General features: G+C 38.3%; 2 protein-coding genes across 16 annotated transcripts in view; both read right to left on the bottom strand.

Annotated features, from left to right (window-relative positions):
- Window positions 1-443: 443 nt before the first annotated feature.
- LOC111329959 (coagulation factor VIII) lies at window positions 444-7313 on the bottom strand. Its single transcript, XM_088731938.1, has 9 exons — window positions 7221-7313; window positions 6544-6612; window positions 5701-5849; window positions 5072-5123; window positions 4475-4659; window positions 2866-3012; window positions 1859-2000; window positions 1050-1205; window positions 444-668 (listed from the first exon to the last, which is right to left on the bottom strand). The coding sequence occupies exons 2-9, from the start codon at window positions 6596-6598 to the stop codon at window positions 649-651; spliced, it is 906 nt and encodes a 301-aa protein (XP_088588064.1). The 5' UTR covers window positions 6599-6612; window positions 7221-7313; the 3' UTR covers window positions 444-648.
- A 1286-nt stretch (window positions 7314-8599) lies between these two features.
- Window positions 8600-13740, bottom strand: part of LOC111328849 (uncharacterized) — a 33710-nt gene continuing 28569 nt past the window's right edge. For all 15 annotated transcript variants that reach the window (XM_088731922.1, XM_088731924.1, XM_088731927.1 and 12 more), the window contains 6 exons: window positions 13087-13379; window positions 12348-12483; window positions 11674-11700; window positions 10799-11301; window positions 10261-10468; window positions 8600-9493 (listed from right to left, as the gene is read on the bottom strand). In XM_088731922.1, the coding sequence (XP_088588048.1) occupies window positions 9468-9493; window positions 10261-10468; window positions 10799-11301; window positions 11674-11700; window positions 12348-12483; window positions 13087-13379 (1193 nt within the window). In that variant the 3' untranslated portion in view covers window positions 8600-9467. The remainder of the gene's footprint in view (window positions 9494-10260; window positions 10469-10798; window positions 11302-11673; window positions 11701-12347; window positions 12484-13086; window positions 13380-13740) is intronic.

Here is a 13740-nt window from a genome sequence, read left to right as displayed (position 1 = left end):
CTCGGGCTTGTGGATGTTTCTACAAAGGCCTTTGGCCTGTAACTATAAATTTTGAAGAAGGATGAGTATATCATTCTATGACGTCGGTCTCTCTATTAGGCGAGTATCAGCGAAGTGTCAAGCAAAGATGTTTCTGTCCTTGAACTCCATCTTGCTGGTTTAAGAAGAAAAAATGAGAGGGTGCGACGCCTTGTGAGGTAAACACGAAGTTACCCTCACATGTTATGCTCCTCACTTTATTTCATTCAATTCATTTTCTCACCATTTTGTTTCAGCTCTAACTCCAGCTCTACTAGTTTTGATAATATTAGAATAAGCTTAAGTGGAAGGTGCAAAGTACATCTGTATTGGCACTGGGAGTGTGCACTGACCCCCCCACCCCCCTCCCGGGAAGAAAATCTCCTTACGTATTTCGCACTGAACAAAGCCCACACGGACAAGTGTACGTGAACAAACACGTTTATTAAGTGACTTGTGTGCAAAAAAGTGAAATTAACCTTATTGTCTCGTGTTCGTAATAATGAACACAGATTAAAAAGAAACTAATACGTGCTGGTGACTAGCCCCTGTGCAGACAGAGTGCTTTCTTGAGCCAAATGTAAGTAGTAGAATCTGCCTTTACTTGGCGATTTCGTCTTGCATCTCACTTCATGCGTTCAGGTCTCCTTCTGCGGAAAAAGAGAAAGTTCGGATACAATTAATTAAGAAATAACTGAGTGGGAAACCTCAAAATAATCATTTAAATGCCCTTTGAAGTCCTTTAGGAATGAGATTCAGGTTTTTTTTTTAATACACTCAGTGAAAAGTTAATCTTAATGTCCCGTATTATTCAATTTCAAGATTCATTTTCTATCTAATTTCCTACAAAAATTTAAGGTCTGAAATCGTTCACAATTTTGTCATGTGGCTTCGTAGCTAAATTTGTAATGACACCTGGCTAGTGTCTGGGAAGTAGGACAGAGAACCCTTAACTCTGCTATTGTTGTTGTTTTTTTTTCCTGTACGCTCGCTTCGTTAAAATAAGTACAATGAGAAAATCTTGAACAGACCTAAGCACTCTCCCCATTTTTTATCTGTGTCATAGTCGGGTGTCGTCGCACACCAAGCGCCATCAAATAGGGATGATAAACATGTAAAGTGCCTTTCTCCTTCGTACATGAAGGGAAACACACAACATTCGTTTTTCTTTGTCCTAACAGTACAATCTACCAAAAAATAAATAAATAAATGAAAAGACATTAGTTGCATCAATCTGAGCAGAAAGAAAGGTTCTTTCTCCTTAAATATTAGATGAACCTTCACCTTTTTTAATATACTGTTGAAAGGAGCGATGAGGGGTGAGTTGGTTCTCAAAAGCTACGACGTTTAACCCTCAGTATAATTTCATGGGAAATCATTGATTATATATAAAAAAAACTACCTTAAAAAGGCAAGACATTGAAAAAGGTTAATCGGAGTCTTTTTGTGTTGTAAATGTCACCCTAATATTAATCAGTAGCCTTTCATACCAAAGTTACCGGGAAGCACTTTCGTTTTAATGCTTTACGACGTGGTTCAAAGTCTTTCTGTTTTGAATAAAACCCTACTGGATGAAAATTTGTCTAAAACTATCAATTGTAACCTTTTTTCCCGTGTTTTTCGCTAACTATGCTCTCATTGATTAAATATTATTCTAGTGTTTAAGTTTTTTGCTTAACGGGGCATAAAACATCTGACTGACATTTAAAATGATGCTGATGTGTAACTTGTTATGTTGCCAGCGACTTAAGGTTAAGTCTTTTCCATGAAGTGAACGACTGAAAACAAACAATCCTTGATCGACTGAAAGGTTTTTTTTTAATTCCTTTCAATGACTTACTTGCAGGTGTTCCGTAAACCTCAACGCGCATGCACGGCCATTCGCTGAATTCTTTGACGACAAACCGGACAAACATGGCCAGAACCGGTTGATCGAGGTTTATTTTTACCATGTTCCCAGCGTTGGTGTTACCGTGAAAAATCTGTCGAATAATAATAATAATAATAAATAAATAAACTTCTTATTACCGAAAAACGTATTAGTTAAGTGAGAGAGTCGTACTAAAAAACAAAAATATTAACTTGTCTGAATTTGATACAATGAAATATATGAAGTTCATATATTTTGAACTGCGGTATTAGATACGTATGATGCACGATCCTCGCAGTAGATAGCGCTATTTAAGCAATAGCGAAAATCAGACCTGAAAAAAATCAAGCCTGTACGGGATTAGAACCACTGACCTCTGCGATACTAGTGCAGCGCTCTACCAATTGAGCTAACAAGCCAACTGCATCATACGTATCTAATACCGCAGTTCAAAATATATGAACTTCATATATTTCATTGTATCTGAGTTATCACTTTCACGGGTTTATTACGAATCAACTTAACGGCCTGCTCCCAGTTGGCTTGTTAGCTCAATTGGTAGAGCGTTGCACTAGTATCGCAGTGGTCAGTGGTTCGAATCCCGTACAGGCCTGATTTTTTTCAGGTCTGATTTTCGCTATTGCTTAAATAGCGCTATCTACTGCGAGAATCGTGCATCATACTTGTCTGAATTTGATGGACTTGGAGAGATTTGAGAAGATAGAAATTGTTGCTGATAATTACGAAAACGACGAAAACATCCTAAATTTTAAGGTTCGGTTTTTGATGAAGCTTACGTTACTGAATGAGAGTGATCATAAGGCGCGATAATTTTATTTTGTGCGTTTATCGAAGACGATTCTTGCATTCTCTGGGTAATCGTGGGGTATATATTTCTTTTGGTTTAGTTACATTTGTATACATCGTAGAAAAGACACAAACAGAGCGTCATATGGTTCTATTGTATTTTAATTTACCTTGTCTGTTCCATTTTCCTGGTATGTTATCCAATTCTCCTTGTCCAATGAGGTTTGGATTTCATATTTCTTGACGTAGTCGGTATCGTGCAAAGATGATCCTTGTGTGGCTACTGCGCAAACTCCCATACGCATTGGAAGCTCGACCTAATCATAAGCGGAATATGACGTTTAGTGTTGATTGTTCCCACGAATGATTGTTAATTGCATTACACTCCAACGCTGTACGTTAAAGCACCGGTACCCGTACAAAAGACCGTTCAATCTTATTTATCTTAAGGCAAGCTTCAATTTTTGGTTCGTACTGATTAGTATCCTAGTTTGTCGCCATAGAGGAAAGTTCAGTATCTGTAGTTGTGGACTACCTGCTTCTTTGAAGGAGGCGGCGTGGTCGAGTGGTTAGGGTGCTGGACTTGTAATCCGGTGTCCCGGGTTCAAGTCCTCCACCCTGCCACTCACTGGATTTGTTCTCGGTTGCCCCAAGTTCAACTCCTCAGCTGTGCTCAGTAAATAGCCCACTGGTCTGCCTCCTGCCAGTGGGGATTTTTGAGCTCTTAGTTAGTCTACATTGTGGCTGAAAAGCCCCTAAGGGGGGAGCCTCAATTAACGTATATTAGTATGTACTAAAACAGTGGATAACGTTGAAGGCGCGCTCTGATTGGCTAGTCAAACTCCGAATATCCTTTGCTATTTACCTTCGAGCAACTCGGGAAAAATGGCGTGCCGATTTGCATCCGTGACAAGCGAAGAAATCACTCAAATAACGACAAAGCAGTCCCTGAAAACACAGAGAAAGCGACTAAATTTGGTTTGGCCGTGTTTCAAGGTAATGGTAACCGGGAGTTTATCGATAAAAACCAATGAAAAAGGTTTTGTTTACAAATGCAAATTAATCTTGCGTAACCTCACTTGTTCACTTGAAAATCAAAGTTGAATGGTATTTTTTACAGAATGGTTTCAAATACAGAAAGAGTTTGCAACACCATTTGAAGAAATGTCGCCAAACAATTTTATCAGTCAGCGAAAAAACGAGACGGCAGTTTTTACAACAAAAAGTCACTTACCGCGATCCGAGCCGCGTTGGATCGTTACGCGCGGGAAAATGTTGGAATCGTTGCTGGAATGTATGAATTATGATCAATTTTTGGTGGCGTATATTATCTCACTGTTTTAGTATATACTAAAACAACTATGCACCTCAGTGTCGGTGGTTAGCGGTGGATATTTACCTCGTCGCTTCGCGGCTCGGTAAATATCCACCACTAACCATCGACACTGAGGTGAATAGTTGTTAATTGTTATTATTATTATTACTGAGCAGGAGTAGTTATTGAAAATTCTCACCGAAGCGGAGGTAAATATTCACCACTTTCACCGAAATTGAGGTAAATATTTGTTTTAGTTCAAACAAAACCAAAAGCACCCCCTCCCTAAAAAAAACATCAAACTCTTTACTCGCGATTTTACCCCTTCGGCTGTCAGAAGGTGAATAGCACTTACTAATCACTTCAAATTAGCTTGTCAGCGCGCGCAAGGCACTACTTTCCTGTCTGCTATAAAGTATGTTTCTTTTATCCCAAAACAAAGGAAAATGCCGAGCCATCCTTACCTGAAGATAGGGTTTTGGATCTTCTTCTTGCTTGTCCGCACACCAAGATCCTTTCTTGTTGCCCAATCTCCCCTGAGATGGTGCGAAATTTAAGTGCGATCTGAGCCATGATGAAGCGATAATTCCTCCTCCGGAAACTTTCTTCGGATCTTCAATTCCAACGGAATTCCCGCGGCAGTCTTTGTCTAAGACACATTAAGGGAAAAAATCAACTTCAGAATGTTCAGCGTGACCTTAAATTGTAGGGTTTAAACCTCAGTAGAGTATAGTCGCTTCTGAAACACTTACAGAAACAAAATACCGATTGGCGCTTGGATAATTTCGATGACGTTTTGATTGTAAGCTAAAAAAAGCCCCGCTGACTACTACTTTGTCGCCCAACGGCTGTTTTATTGGTTGTTTACTCTTTCTAGTTCACGCACCAGATAACCGCAGAAAATTTGTTAATTTTTCTAGAAGTCTTAAGTGGTAGAAGTACATTCAAAACGATAATAATGATGCAGTTGTTGATGACGATGTAATATCAATGATTGCATGTTGCAGTGATGATGATAACGTTTACATCGCGGATCATAATACAGTTACTACTGGCAATACCTTCACAGCCCTTTTGAAATTTCTCACATTGGTAAGTGTTCCAATACTCGTACTGTAATTTGTTGAGACAAAAAAAAAAAGAGATTAATACCTCAAAGTAACAATATATAACAATCTTTACGGTCTTCCTCGTTCCCTTGCTTTATTGCACGAAAAAATTACATGAAAAAACTACGCGCGTCTGATTGTCTGAAAACGAGCGCATTTCTCCTGTAACCCTAGTGCAAATTCCAAATAGCACGTGTGCGCAGTAAAAATCTCGTCTGTCTTGACTTTCTGTGATGTTTTATTCGTGTAATATATCATCAAGTAACGACATGCACGAAAAATTGCACGAGCCCATAGGGCTTGATGTCTTTGATAAAATTACTCGTGCCTTTAATGCCAAATTGCATTGGAAATCATGTCATTACCTATACAAATTTAGTGAAACTGTACTGCTAAACTGTACTGCTAAACTGAAGTTACGAGGGCTCTACCGGAGAATGGATAGAAGATTCTTTTCCATTTCTGATTTCTTTACTACAATACAAAGTGTGGCAAGATTTCCGTATAACCCCATACTTCATTATGCATACACTGATTTAAGAGCAAACACAAATACTAAATCAAGCCAAAAAAAATCTTACCGACTTTTCCTTGTGGCCAAAATGATCGACAACCTCGTCAAACGTACACCCTTCTTCATAACACTCGTGGTCAATATCTTTAAACCAGCCAAAAAAATTGAATGCCTTTTTTTTGTCTAAGACGATCTTGTCACGTTGAACCAAGCGACCTTAACAATAGATTACTTCAGTCATTATTGAGTCATTAGTAAGATTCCGTGCATTTAGCATATATCACTAATTACGAACCATTATCTGTTTTCTCTTTCGTTGAATATTTCAGTCTTCTTTCCCGAACAAACATTTACATTTGGTGAAATAAATCTAAAAGTATGACCGCTTAACGATGGCTGGCAATGCTATATGCAGCAAAAGAAAAATATTTGTTTCTCGGCATGTTTTTATTGTGTTTGGAAATACAAACACGAGAAAGGTGAAAATCACTGCTCCAAACTTCCCGCCGAAACTCCATGGCTCCTCATTAATGTAAATCAATGCAATAGCTTTGGTTAATAAACAGCTGACCAGCTGTAATATCGTGCGCGCATATTTTAGTATCTTATTGACGAAGGTTAAGGCCCTTTTAGTTTGAGCTGGGGAGAATCTTGATGTGCTTTTAGAAATAATCTACAATTTCCTATTAAAATACCAAAAAAAAGCTCTAATTCAAAACATCCATTCCGTGCTTAGATCATCAAGAGTTTTTTGGTCTTTTTTGGTTATGCATGGTTGGGAAACGTCTGTGACGGGTTCATTTAACGCTTTATTCGAGGTAAAATGCTTGCCGTAAAGGCGGAAACTTTCTTCGTTCTGTACAATTATACTTATTTCCGCATTAAAAGGTGTACGGGGGCATATACTTACCATGGCTCGATTCTGATAGAGTCAACAGGACAACAAATGACATTAAAAACCTCATTTCTGCACCAGACACTGAAATAAATCATAAAAATGAATAAACTTTATATGCAGCATAATTACATTAGCGCCAATTCCAACTTTAACCATAAACCGCCTTTTCTAGAGGGATTAACACTAAATAAATTACACTAATTATGCTGAAAAAACAAACGAAAGTTTTCACTGATTGGTTGTTACGTTTTTTTTTTTCCATACTTTTCAGTTTAATAAAATGGTAATTGACCTGCGCGTTCGTGTGAGAATAACAACAAGTATTATTCAAAGCCTTACCAAGGGTATGATTTTATTCATTCGGAAAAGGCGCGCAAAATAAAGTGAGTTACGAAGGAGAGCTCGAGTAATATACCAAACAGATCAACAGTGCAGCGAAAACCATGTCCCGTTTATCAATCATATTACGTGGAAAATATAAAAGAGTTATGAATAATTTCTGCAACAACAGCTAAACGGAAAAATTGTAAATTTCAGGAACAAATGGGTGGCACCTTCAGAGAGGTTAAAACACTTGTTTCGGTTGTGATTGCGGTAAAAATCTTGGAAACCCCAGAAAGCATTTATTAGGAAAGGTTTAGAAGTTAACCTTGCATGATCATGACACGGAGTTAAAAATTAATTCTTACCGTTGACGATGGCTTTTATCCCTGACTTCACGGGGTGATTGCACGGACGGACTGTTACACGTAGTTATCAAGGGTCCTTATTTATTCAGGCTGAGAAGTGTCAATGGTTAATGATAACTGTTGTCTATTCTGATGACAATTGCAACGAAATTTACATATCCCATTGAAGCCCAAGGCACTGCCATCAATTAGCTGGAAGACGTCTTGTACCAAGATTGCACGAAATTATTAAAAGAAAAGCTGTAGTAAGTTTAACTGCCTAATCAACTCGAAATGGAAATCCACATTTTGAAACAAAACTTCCTTTTCAATAATTTTATCTACTAGGAATTTAAAATTGTGGTTTTTGATCTTGTTTAATTTTGTCGATAGTATTATTCATTTATTCGAACGAAATGGAAGAAATAAACTGCACCGGCAGATAGTTACCAGCCAAAGTAATTGCACAAATTTGAGGCTGGAAAAAGAAATTAGGATATAAACGGGCTCAACGACCCTTGTCTCCCAGATAACGATTGGGTGGTACTTTCAAATGAACAGCCGGTCTTTTATTTGAGGCAATCATCAGCTGCAGTAAATTTTACTTTTCCCCTTGAGATAGTTACCGCGCAAAATCAGCCAACCATTGCTTCAAATTAGGTGCTTCACGAAGTGTGTAACTGAGAGATTTTCGACTCGTTTTTTATGGGCATTTAGTCAGTTTGGCTGATAGATGTTTTCATCACTTTAAATACTGATGATGTAAGTGTTCAAGCGAGTAGAAAGTTACAGTATATTACTTGAGCCTTGTCAAGATCATTCATATTAAGAGAAATTAATTTATCCATGCAACCATTAGTAATAAAATTCCCTTTCTTTGGACGATATAAGGACATGGAAAGACGACGTCGCAGGCACGCAACAACTGATGAAAGAATCAATCAAAACTACAGTCCCCTAATTTTTCTAAAAAGTTTTAAAAATATCCACACGTTCTATGCGTCATGTAATGTGGCTATTCGCTTTCTAAGAAGTGTCAGAAGAATAGAACATTGAATCAGGGGAGGGGGGTGGGGGAGGTATATCTAAATATAGAAAGGGGTTCCCATAAAAGCCCCATCCTCTTCTCTATTCTCACCGTGGAGGGTTAGCTGTCAAGGATGGCGAGTCAGAATGACACAACAGCTTTTACCTGAATCTGCAGAGATAAAATCTTTCTCGGCAACCATGAAAAGAAGAGTATCCTATTGACGGGAGGCGAGCCTTTTTCCTCTTTCTTAATTGCAAGTATAGTAGATTGGTGTAATTTTCCGCCGATTAACCAAAACTTCGTGCAAATACAGAATTCGCACGCGAAACTGTACCAGCCATCTGGTGGAAATGATGATGTTTGATAGAAGTAACATTTGTTTTGTTTTTATTGTAAAAATAACAGTTATTCGTAATACTGATTTGGTAATGTGCACTATAAATTGATGGTTGTAATAAGAATAATTTCTACTTGTGACTATTCCCCCAAGTTTCTTCTGAATATTGCTTCTCAAGGCTTACAAATATTACCTAGCTAATCTTATCGTTTGTATTCTCACCTACATTTCTAAGGTAAGTAGGAAATGTTAAATTACGTGTCTTGTTTCAAATGAAATTACCTTCACCAGATTTAACAATATTCCATGACTTAATTGAAACAGTTTTTCGACGGATAAGACAGCTATCTACACATTTCTTGACTTTAAAGCAGCACGAAAACTCAGTTTTGATTTACCAAATGGCTTTACTAAGAACAACCTGTTTGAATCAGTATTCTGTAAGTATTAGACTTGACTAAGTTTATTATTCGTTTTTAAGCCAAACCCGAACGTGATGACAGCGAATCTGCCTCGCAAGCGAATCTGACGCGGATGGAAACTTCTTGAGATTAATTACGCCACTTCGTGCTAGCCAAAAATACCTGGCTAAATACTTGCTCATTTGCTTTCTAAATTTTCCTGCATCCGAATTAGGTTTCATTGAAGTTTAGCATGACTCTTACCGCCCCATTTATCTTAGTTTATTTTCTGAAGCCTTAGCAGCTTTTAAAATATACCATTGCCGTGCAAAATTAGCAGACAAACAGAAAGTTGTCTTGATTGAACTAAGCTCAGGGGTCAGGGGGACAATTCATTCATCTACGCCATAACGAGCAAATTTACCAGCAGTACAGTTTTACTAAACCTAATATAAGCTTAGTTTAATAAATTTAAGATGTAAAGTTCGAAAATTCACGGCTCAAGGTAATTCGTGGATAATCACCTCTGCAAACAAAGAAACAAACAAAAACATTTCAATTGCACATCCTAGCAAATCTACCATAAGTTCTCCTTTTACAGGTCATAATCGATCAATCTCCATTCGACATATTCGTAACCTACCTTATCTTATATCTAGCTTATCTCTTTCCTTTTTTATTACTTTTCTAATACCTGTGGCTTGGTAGAAACTTAAATTCATGAGAATGGGATAAAAAGCTCATGAGAAGTCTGGAGGGAAGTGGCCTGGGGGGAGGTATAATTTCGTCGCCCCATGCCTATCCCTAACTTAATTCTCGCGGCTTCTGTAGTAAAGCCATATGGAAAGCGAGAGAACTATCGAAATATGACACAGATCTGTTTTGAGTGGACTGTATGGTATGGTAACTAGCTATAGTTCATTGCTTAATAAAGGTATTACAGTGCTTTATTACACGACTCGGGCAGTCAGAGGGCCAATAACTTTAATCAACCATTCAAAATGCTTTATTGCCGGTCCAATATTCTCCAATTATTGGACCGGGCACTGTCCCGAATGGTCCCGAATGATACCGCACTTGTGTCCCTTTGAACTTCAGTCGTATAATAAATCTCTTATTAACCAAGCTTGCTCGGGACCGTACTGGAAGAATATCGGCCCTCGGTCTTTTTTGTACAGACCTCGCTGCGCTCGGTCCGTACTGTCAAGACCACGGCCCGATATTCTCCCATTACGGCCCTCGTGCTTGGTTAATAAGATATATGTATTACTATAAAGGATTTGAGAAACTTACTTGACGTGGTGGTGACAGTTTTTACAACAGTCTTTACAACAGGTCCTTTTTCGATCATGGTTGAGATCTGATAGATGACATTTGAATCCAGAGAATCTATCGAGTTATATTGAAGCACGCGCTCAGGTGATCCAAGTGCTATTTGGACCAGCTCTGATTTACTGACTTTATCGGATAGTCCAACGGCGATTATGTTGGAAGAACAATTCTGAAAAAAAAAATCAGACGAAATAATCAGCTGAAATTAATTTTCATGGTAGCCATTTGAAACTGAGTTAATGAGTGCAATCATTTCTTTCGATTATATATATTTCTGTGAAGATCATTGGGATATAAATTTACCAGCAAGTAATTATAGAAAAGTTTCATTGTGTGATTCCGCTACACCGGTATACTGACTAGCAATGCGAGGAATGAACTTGTAGCACTAAGAATACGAAGCCATAGGTTTGGATCTTTAAAATTCTTTACAAGAAAGTAATGCTCTCACGATGGTTTTGTAGAACACTTTAATTAAAAGTAAAGCATTTTTGTATACCTTCATAATCGGTGTGACAATAGAGTACGGGATCGAACCGGCGTCAGTTTTTTTAGAGGTGAAAAGTACCATCACATTCTCTTCTTCCGGTCGGTCCTTGCACCCCACGGGACAGAACAGCTTCCGGCTGGCGTACAGCATAGCGAGATCCGTGCGGTGCCCTCCAGGGACATACGACATCCCTTCGATGATCACCTTAACGTTGATGTACTTGATGTGCCGCAGAGTCATTATAAGCTCAGGTCTGTCGCTGTAAATGATGAGACCGAACTGAACATTCGGGAAATGCTTACTGATGTATATGACCAGCCGAGATATGAATGCTTTAATCGTCTCAAATTCGCTTTCGGTTACACCAATCACAATTCCTATGTCCATTCCCTTGGGAGGGACTGTTGTAGGAATAGGTGGATTCAATAGAGGCGGAGGTGGAGAACCCTTTTTTTCACCCGTCGGAGTCTCTGGAGTAGGGGTATTTTCTTCTGTTATTTCTTCTTCAGGCTCTGTAAAAGAACATAATAAGCAGAACATTAAAGTCCATAACTGCTTTCCCTTGCATGAAGATGCAACACAATCATGTTTATTTTGTCTTGAAAAAGAAATCATAGCAGTAGATAAATAGATAAAAAAGTAAACGATAAATAATTTTGATGCTCTGACCAAATTCAGCAAACAGGTTAATGTTCTTTAACTGTTTTTCCTTTTCAATTTGTTATCGAAGATTTAAAGACACATTTTCAATGCCCTCGGCGGAGAGATGTACTAAAATGACGCACCACATAAGTCTTTTTTTTTTTGTACGAACTGGTTAATATATTATTATTGAGAGAAAATCGAGGGACTATTTTCCATTGCTATTACTCAATCATCATTACCTTTTGGGTGAGGAAACTTTCCAGTTGCTGAAAGAAAAGAGGAGAAAGCATCAGGTGCAGTTGCAGGAAAAAAGATAATTTCTTAGGGATATTGACGGGATTTGAATGCACAGAAATGCTCGGAAAAAGGTTCACACTCAGCTCGTGTGATCCATCTACCCCTGACATTGAAAGGCAAGATATCGTCAGCATTTCAGAAAATTACAATAAAAATTATCATATGGGTTCCTCAGTACTGCATCTTTTCCTGTATTTCAACGAACGCCTCTGGAAAGCTTGTTTACTTGGTTGACCTTTTCAGTAGATATCAACAACTATAACAGCAGCATACTGACGAATAATTCACGAAAATTCACGAAACTACGCCTAACTACGCCAGCAACGGCACAAAATCAAGCGGCCGAACCAGAAAGCCACGACACGAAATAACACGACTAAGAGGAAAACAGAATGAATATTTTGCATGTATATTAATATTAAGTAATCACATCATTTTTCAGTACAATTTGGGATAAATCAGCCCTATGGGTTCGTGCAATTTGGTTAGCCTTTGAAAAAAATACTTGTGCTGATTAATTCCAAATCATGAGTTTCTCAAAATCATGTAACTTGTACAGTATACCAATTCTTTTTTAATTTTACAAGCAGTTTATGAGAGTAATCAGCTTTCTCACCTATTGCATATATTTCCACCTTTAAACATGGGAATACTTCATACTGCATGGGGTAAATACGAACAAACTGCCCACGTGTGGGTTTTGGCAATCTCTGAAGTGATGGATCGACTGAGTTTACGTTCCCCTCCATGACCTAAAATAGCATGAAACTAATTTACTGTTTGAAACATGGTTTAAAAAGAAGAAAAGAAATAGAAGAAGATCTCATGCATGTCATCGTCTTGTCACAAGCGCGGGACGAAGAAACAGTTCCGAGTCCCCATGAGGATGAATCGAACCTCAGACTCACAGGTCTCGCGCTCTGATGCTCTTCTACTATTGAGCTACAGAGGCTCAATGGTGAATAAGACCATTTTGATCACGAGGTTAAAATGTGACACGCATCCTGCATCCTGCTGGGATCGGTAGTGTCGAAAGCATCACGTGTGTAAACAGAATAAGATAGATGATAAATTTCCTCGTAGTATGCTCTTCCTTAAATATTCATTAAAACCTTTGCATTCTTCTTTAAAATGTCAATGTGTTCTCATGGGGTTACCCGTTAGCCGTAAATTAGCTGTCAGGCGTAAAAATTGACTGACTTAAACCGTTAGTCATAAAAAGAAATAACCGTAAATGTTTTTTCTTTTAATCACTAAAGAAGGAAATTAACCATTGGCCTTAAAATGGCCAAACTTTCAACTGTAAGCTGTAAAGGCCATCACCCTATCAACACCCTCTTACAAGGCATTCTTACCATTTCTTCCCATGATTCCTGACCGTCTGGGGATATCGCAACGGTATACCTTTTGACCCAAGCTCCAAAGTCTTCAAAACCTTGCATTCCAATGGCACAAACTGACATTTCGGTTGGTAATTCAATCTGAAGGTAAGTGCCTGGTTTGAAATTTTCTACCGGACACCACGCCGAGGGACCATTCAATCTAGCTTTGGACGCGCTGTAATCGTCTCCGCTGTCAGAGGAAGCCGAAAAACTTGAGTCCGGCAGGGCACCTCCGTATTCTGCACCGACAGGATCACACTGCAACTCTAGCGCAAATTACGATAAAAAAATTAAACGACGGTAAGAAAACTTCGTATACCTAATTATGTGATCGATAATTTTAGATACTGTTCAAGAGATTATAATCTGAGATACAATGAAATATATGAAGTTCATATATTTTGAACTGCGGTATTAGATACATATGATGTACGATCCTCGCAGTAGATAGCGCTATTTAAGCAATAGCGAAAATCAGACCTGAAAAAAATCAGGCCTGTACGGGACTCGAACCACGGACCTCTGCGATACTAATGCAGCGCTCTACCAATTGAGCGAACAATTGAGCTAATTGTATCTAATACCGCAGTTCAAAATATATGAACTTCATATGTTTCATTGTATCTC

Source organism: Stylophora pistillata, chromosome 8, assembly GCF_964205215.1.
Source record: "Stylophora pistillata chromosome 8, jaStyPist1.2, whole genome shotgun sequence".
Lineage (NCBI taxonomy): Eukaryota > Metazoa > Cnidaria > Anthozoa > Scleractinia > Pocilloporidae > Stylophora > Stylophora pistillata.
Note: the sequence above shows the minus strand (reverse complement) of the source record. Positions and strands in the feature narration are given on the sequence as shown.

Excerpts from the sequence above, each read along its gene's own strand:
- LOC111329959 (XM_088731938.1), bottom strand. The coding sequence starts at position 6,598 with ATGAGGTTTTTAATGTCATTTGTTGTCCTGTTGACTCTATCAGAATCG. Across the intron at positions 5,850-6,543 it reads TCTATCAGAATCGAGCCATG|GTCGCTTGGTTCAACGTGAC; the intron begins GTAAGTATATGC and ends TCTATTGTTAAG. Across the intron at positions 3,013-4,474 it reads ATCCAAAACCCTATCTTCAG|GTCGAGCTTCCAATGCGTAT; the intron begins GTAAGGATGGCT and ends GCTTATGATTAG.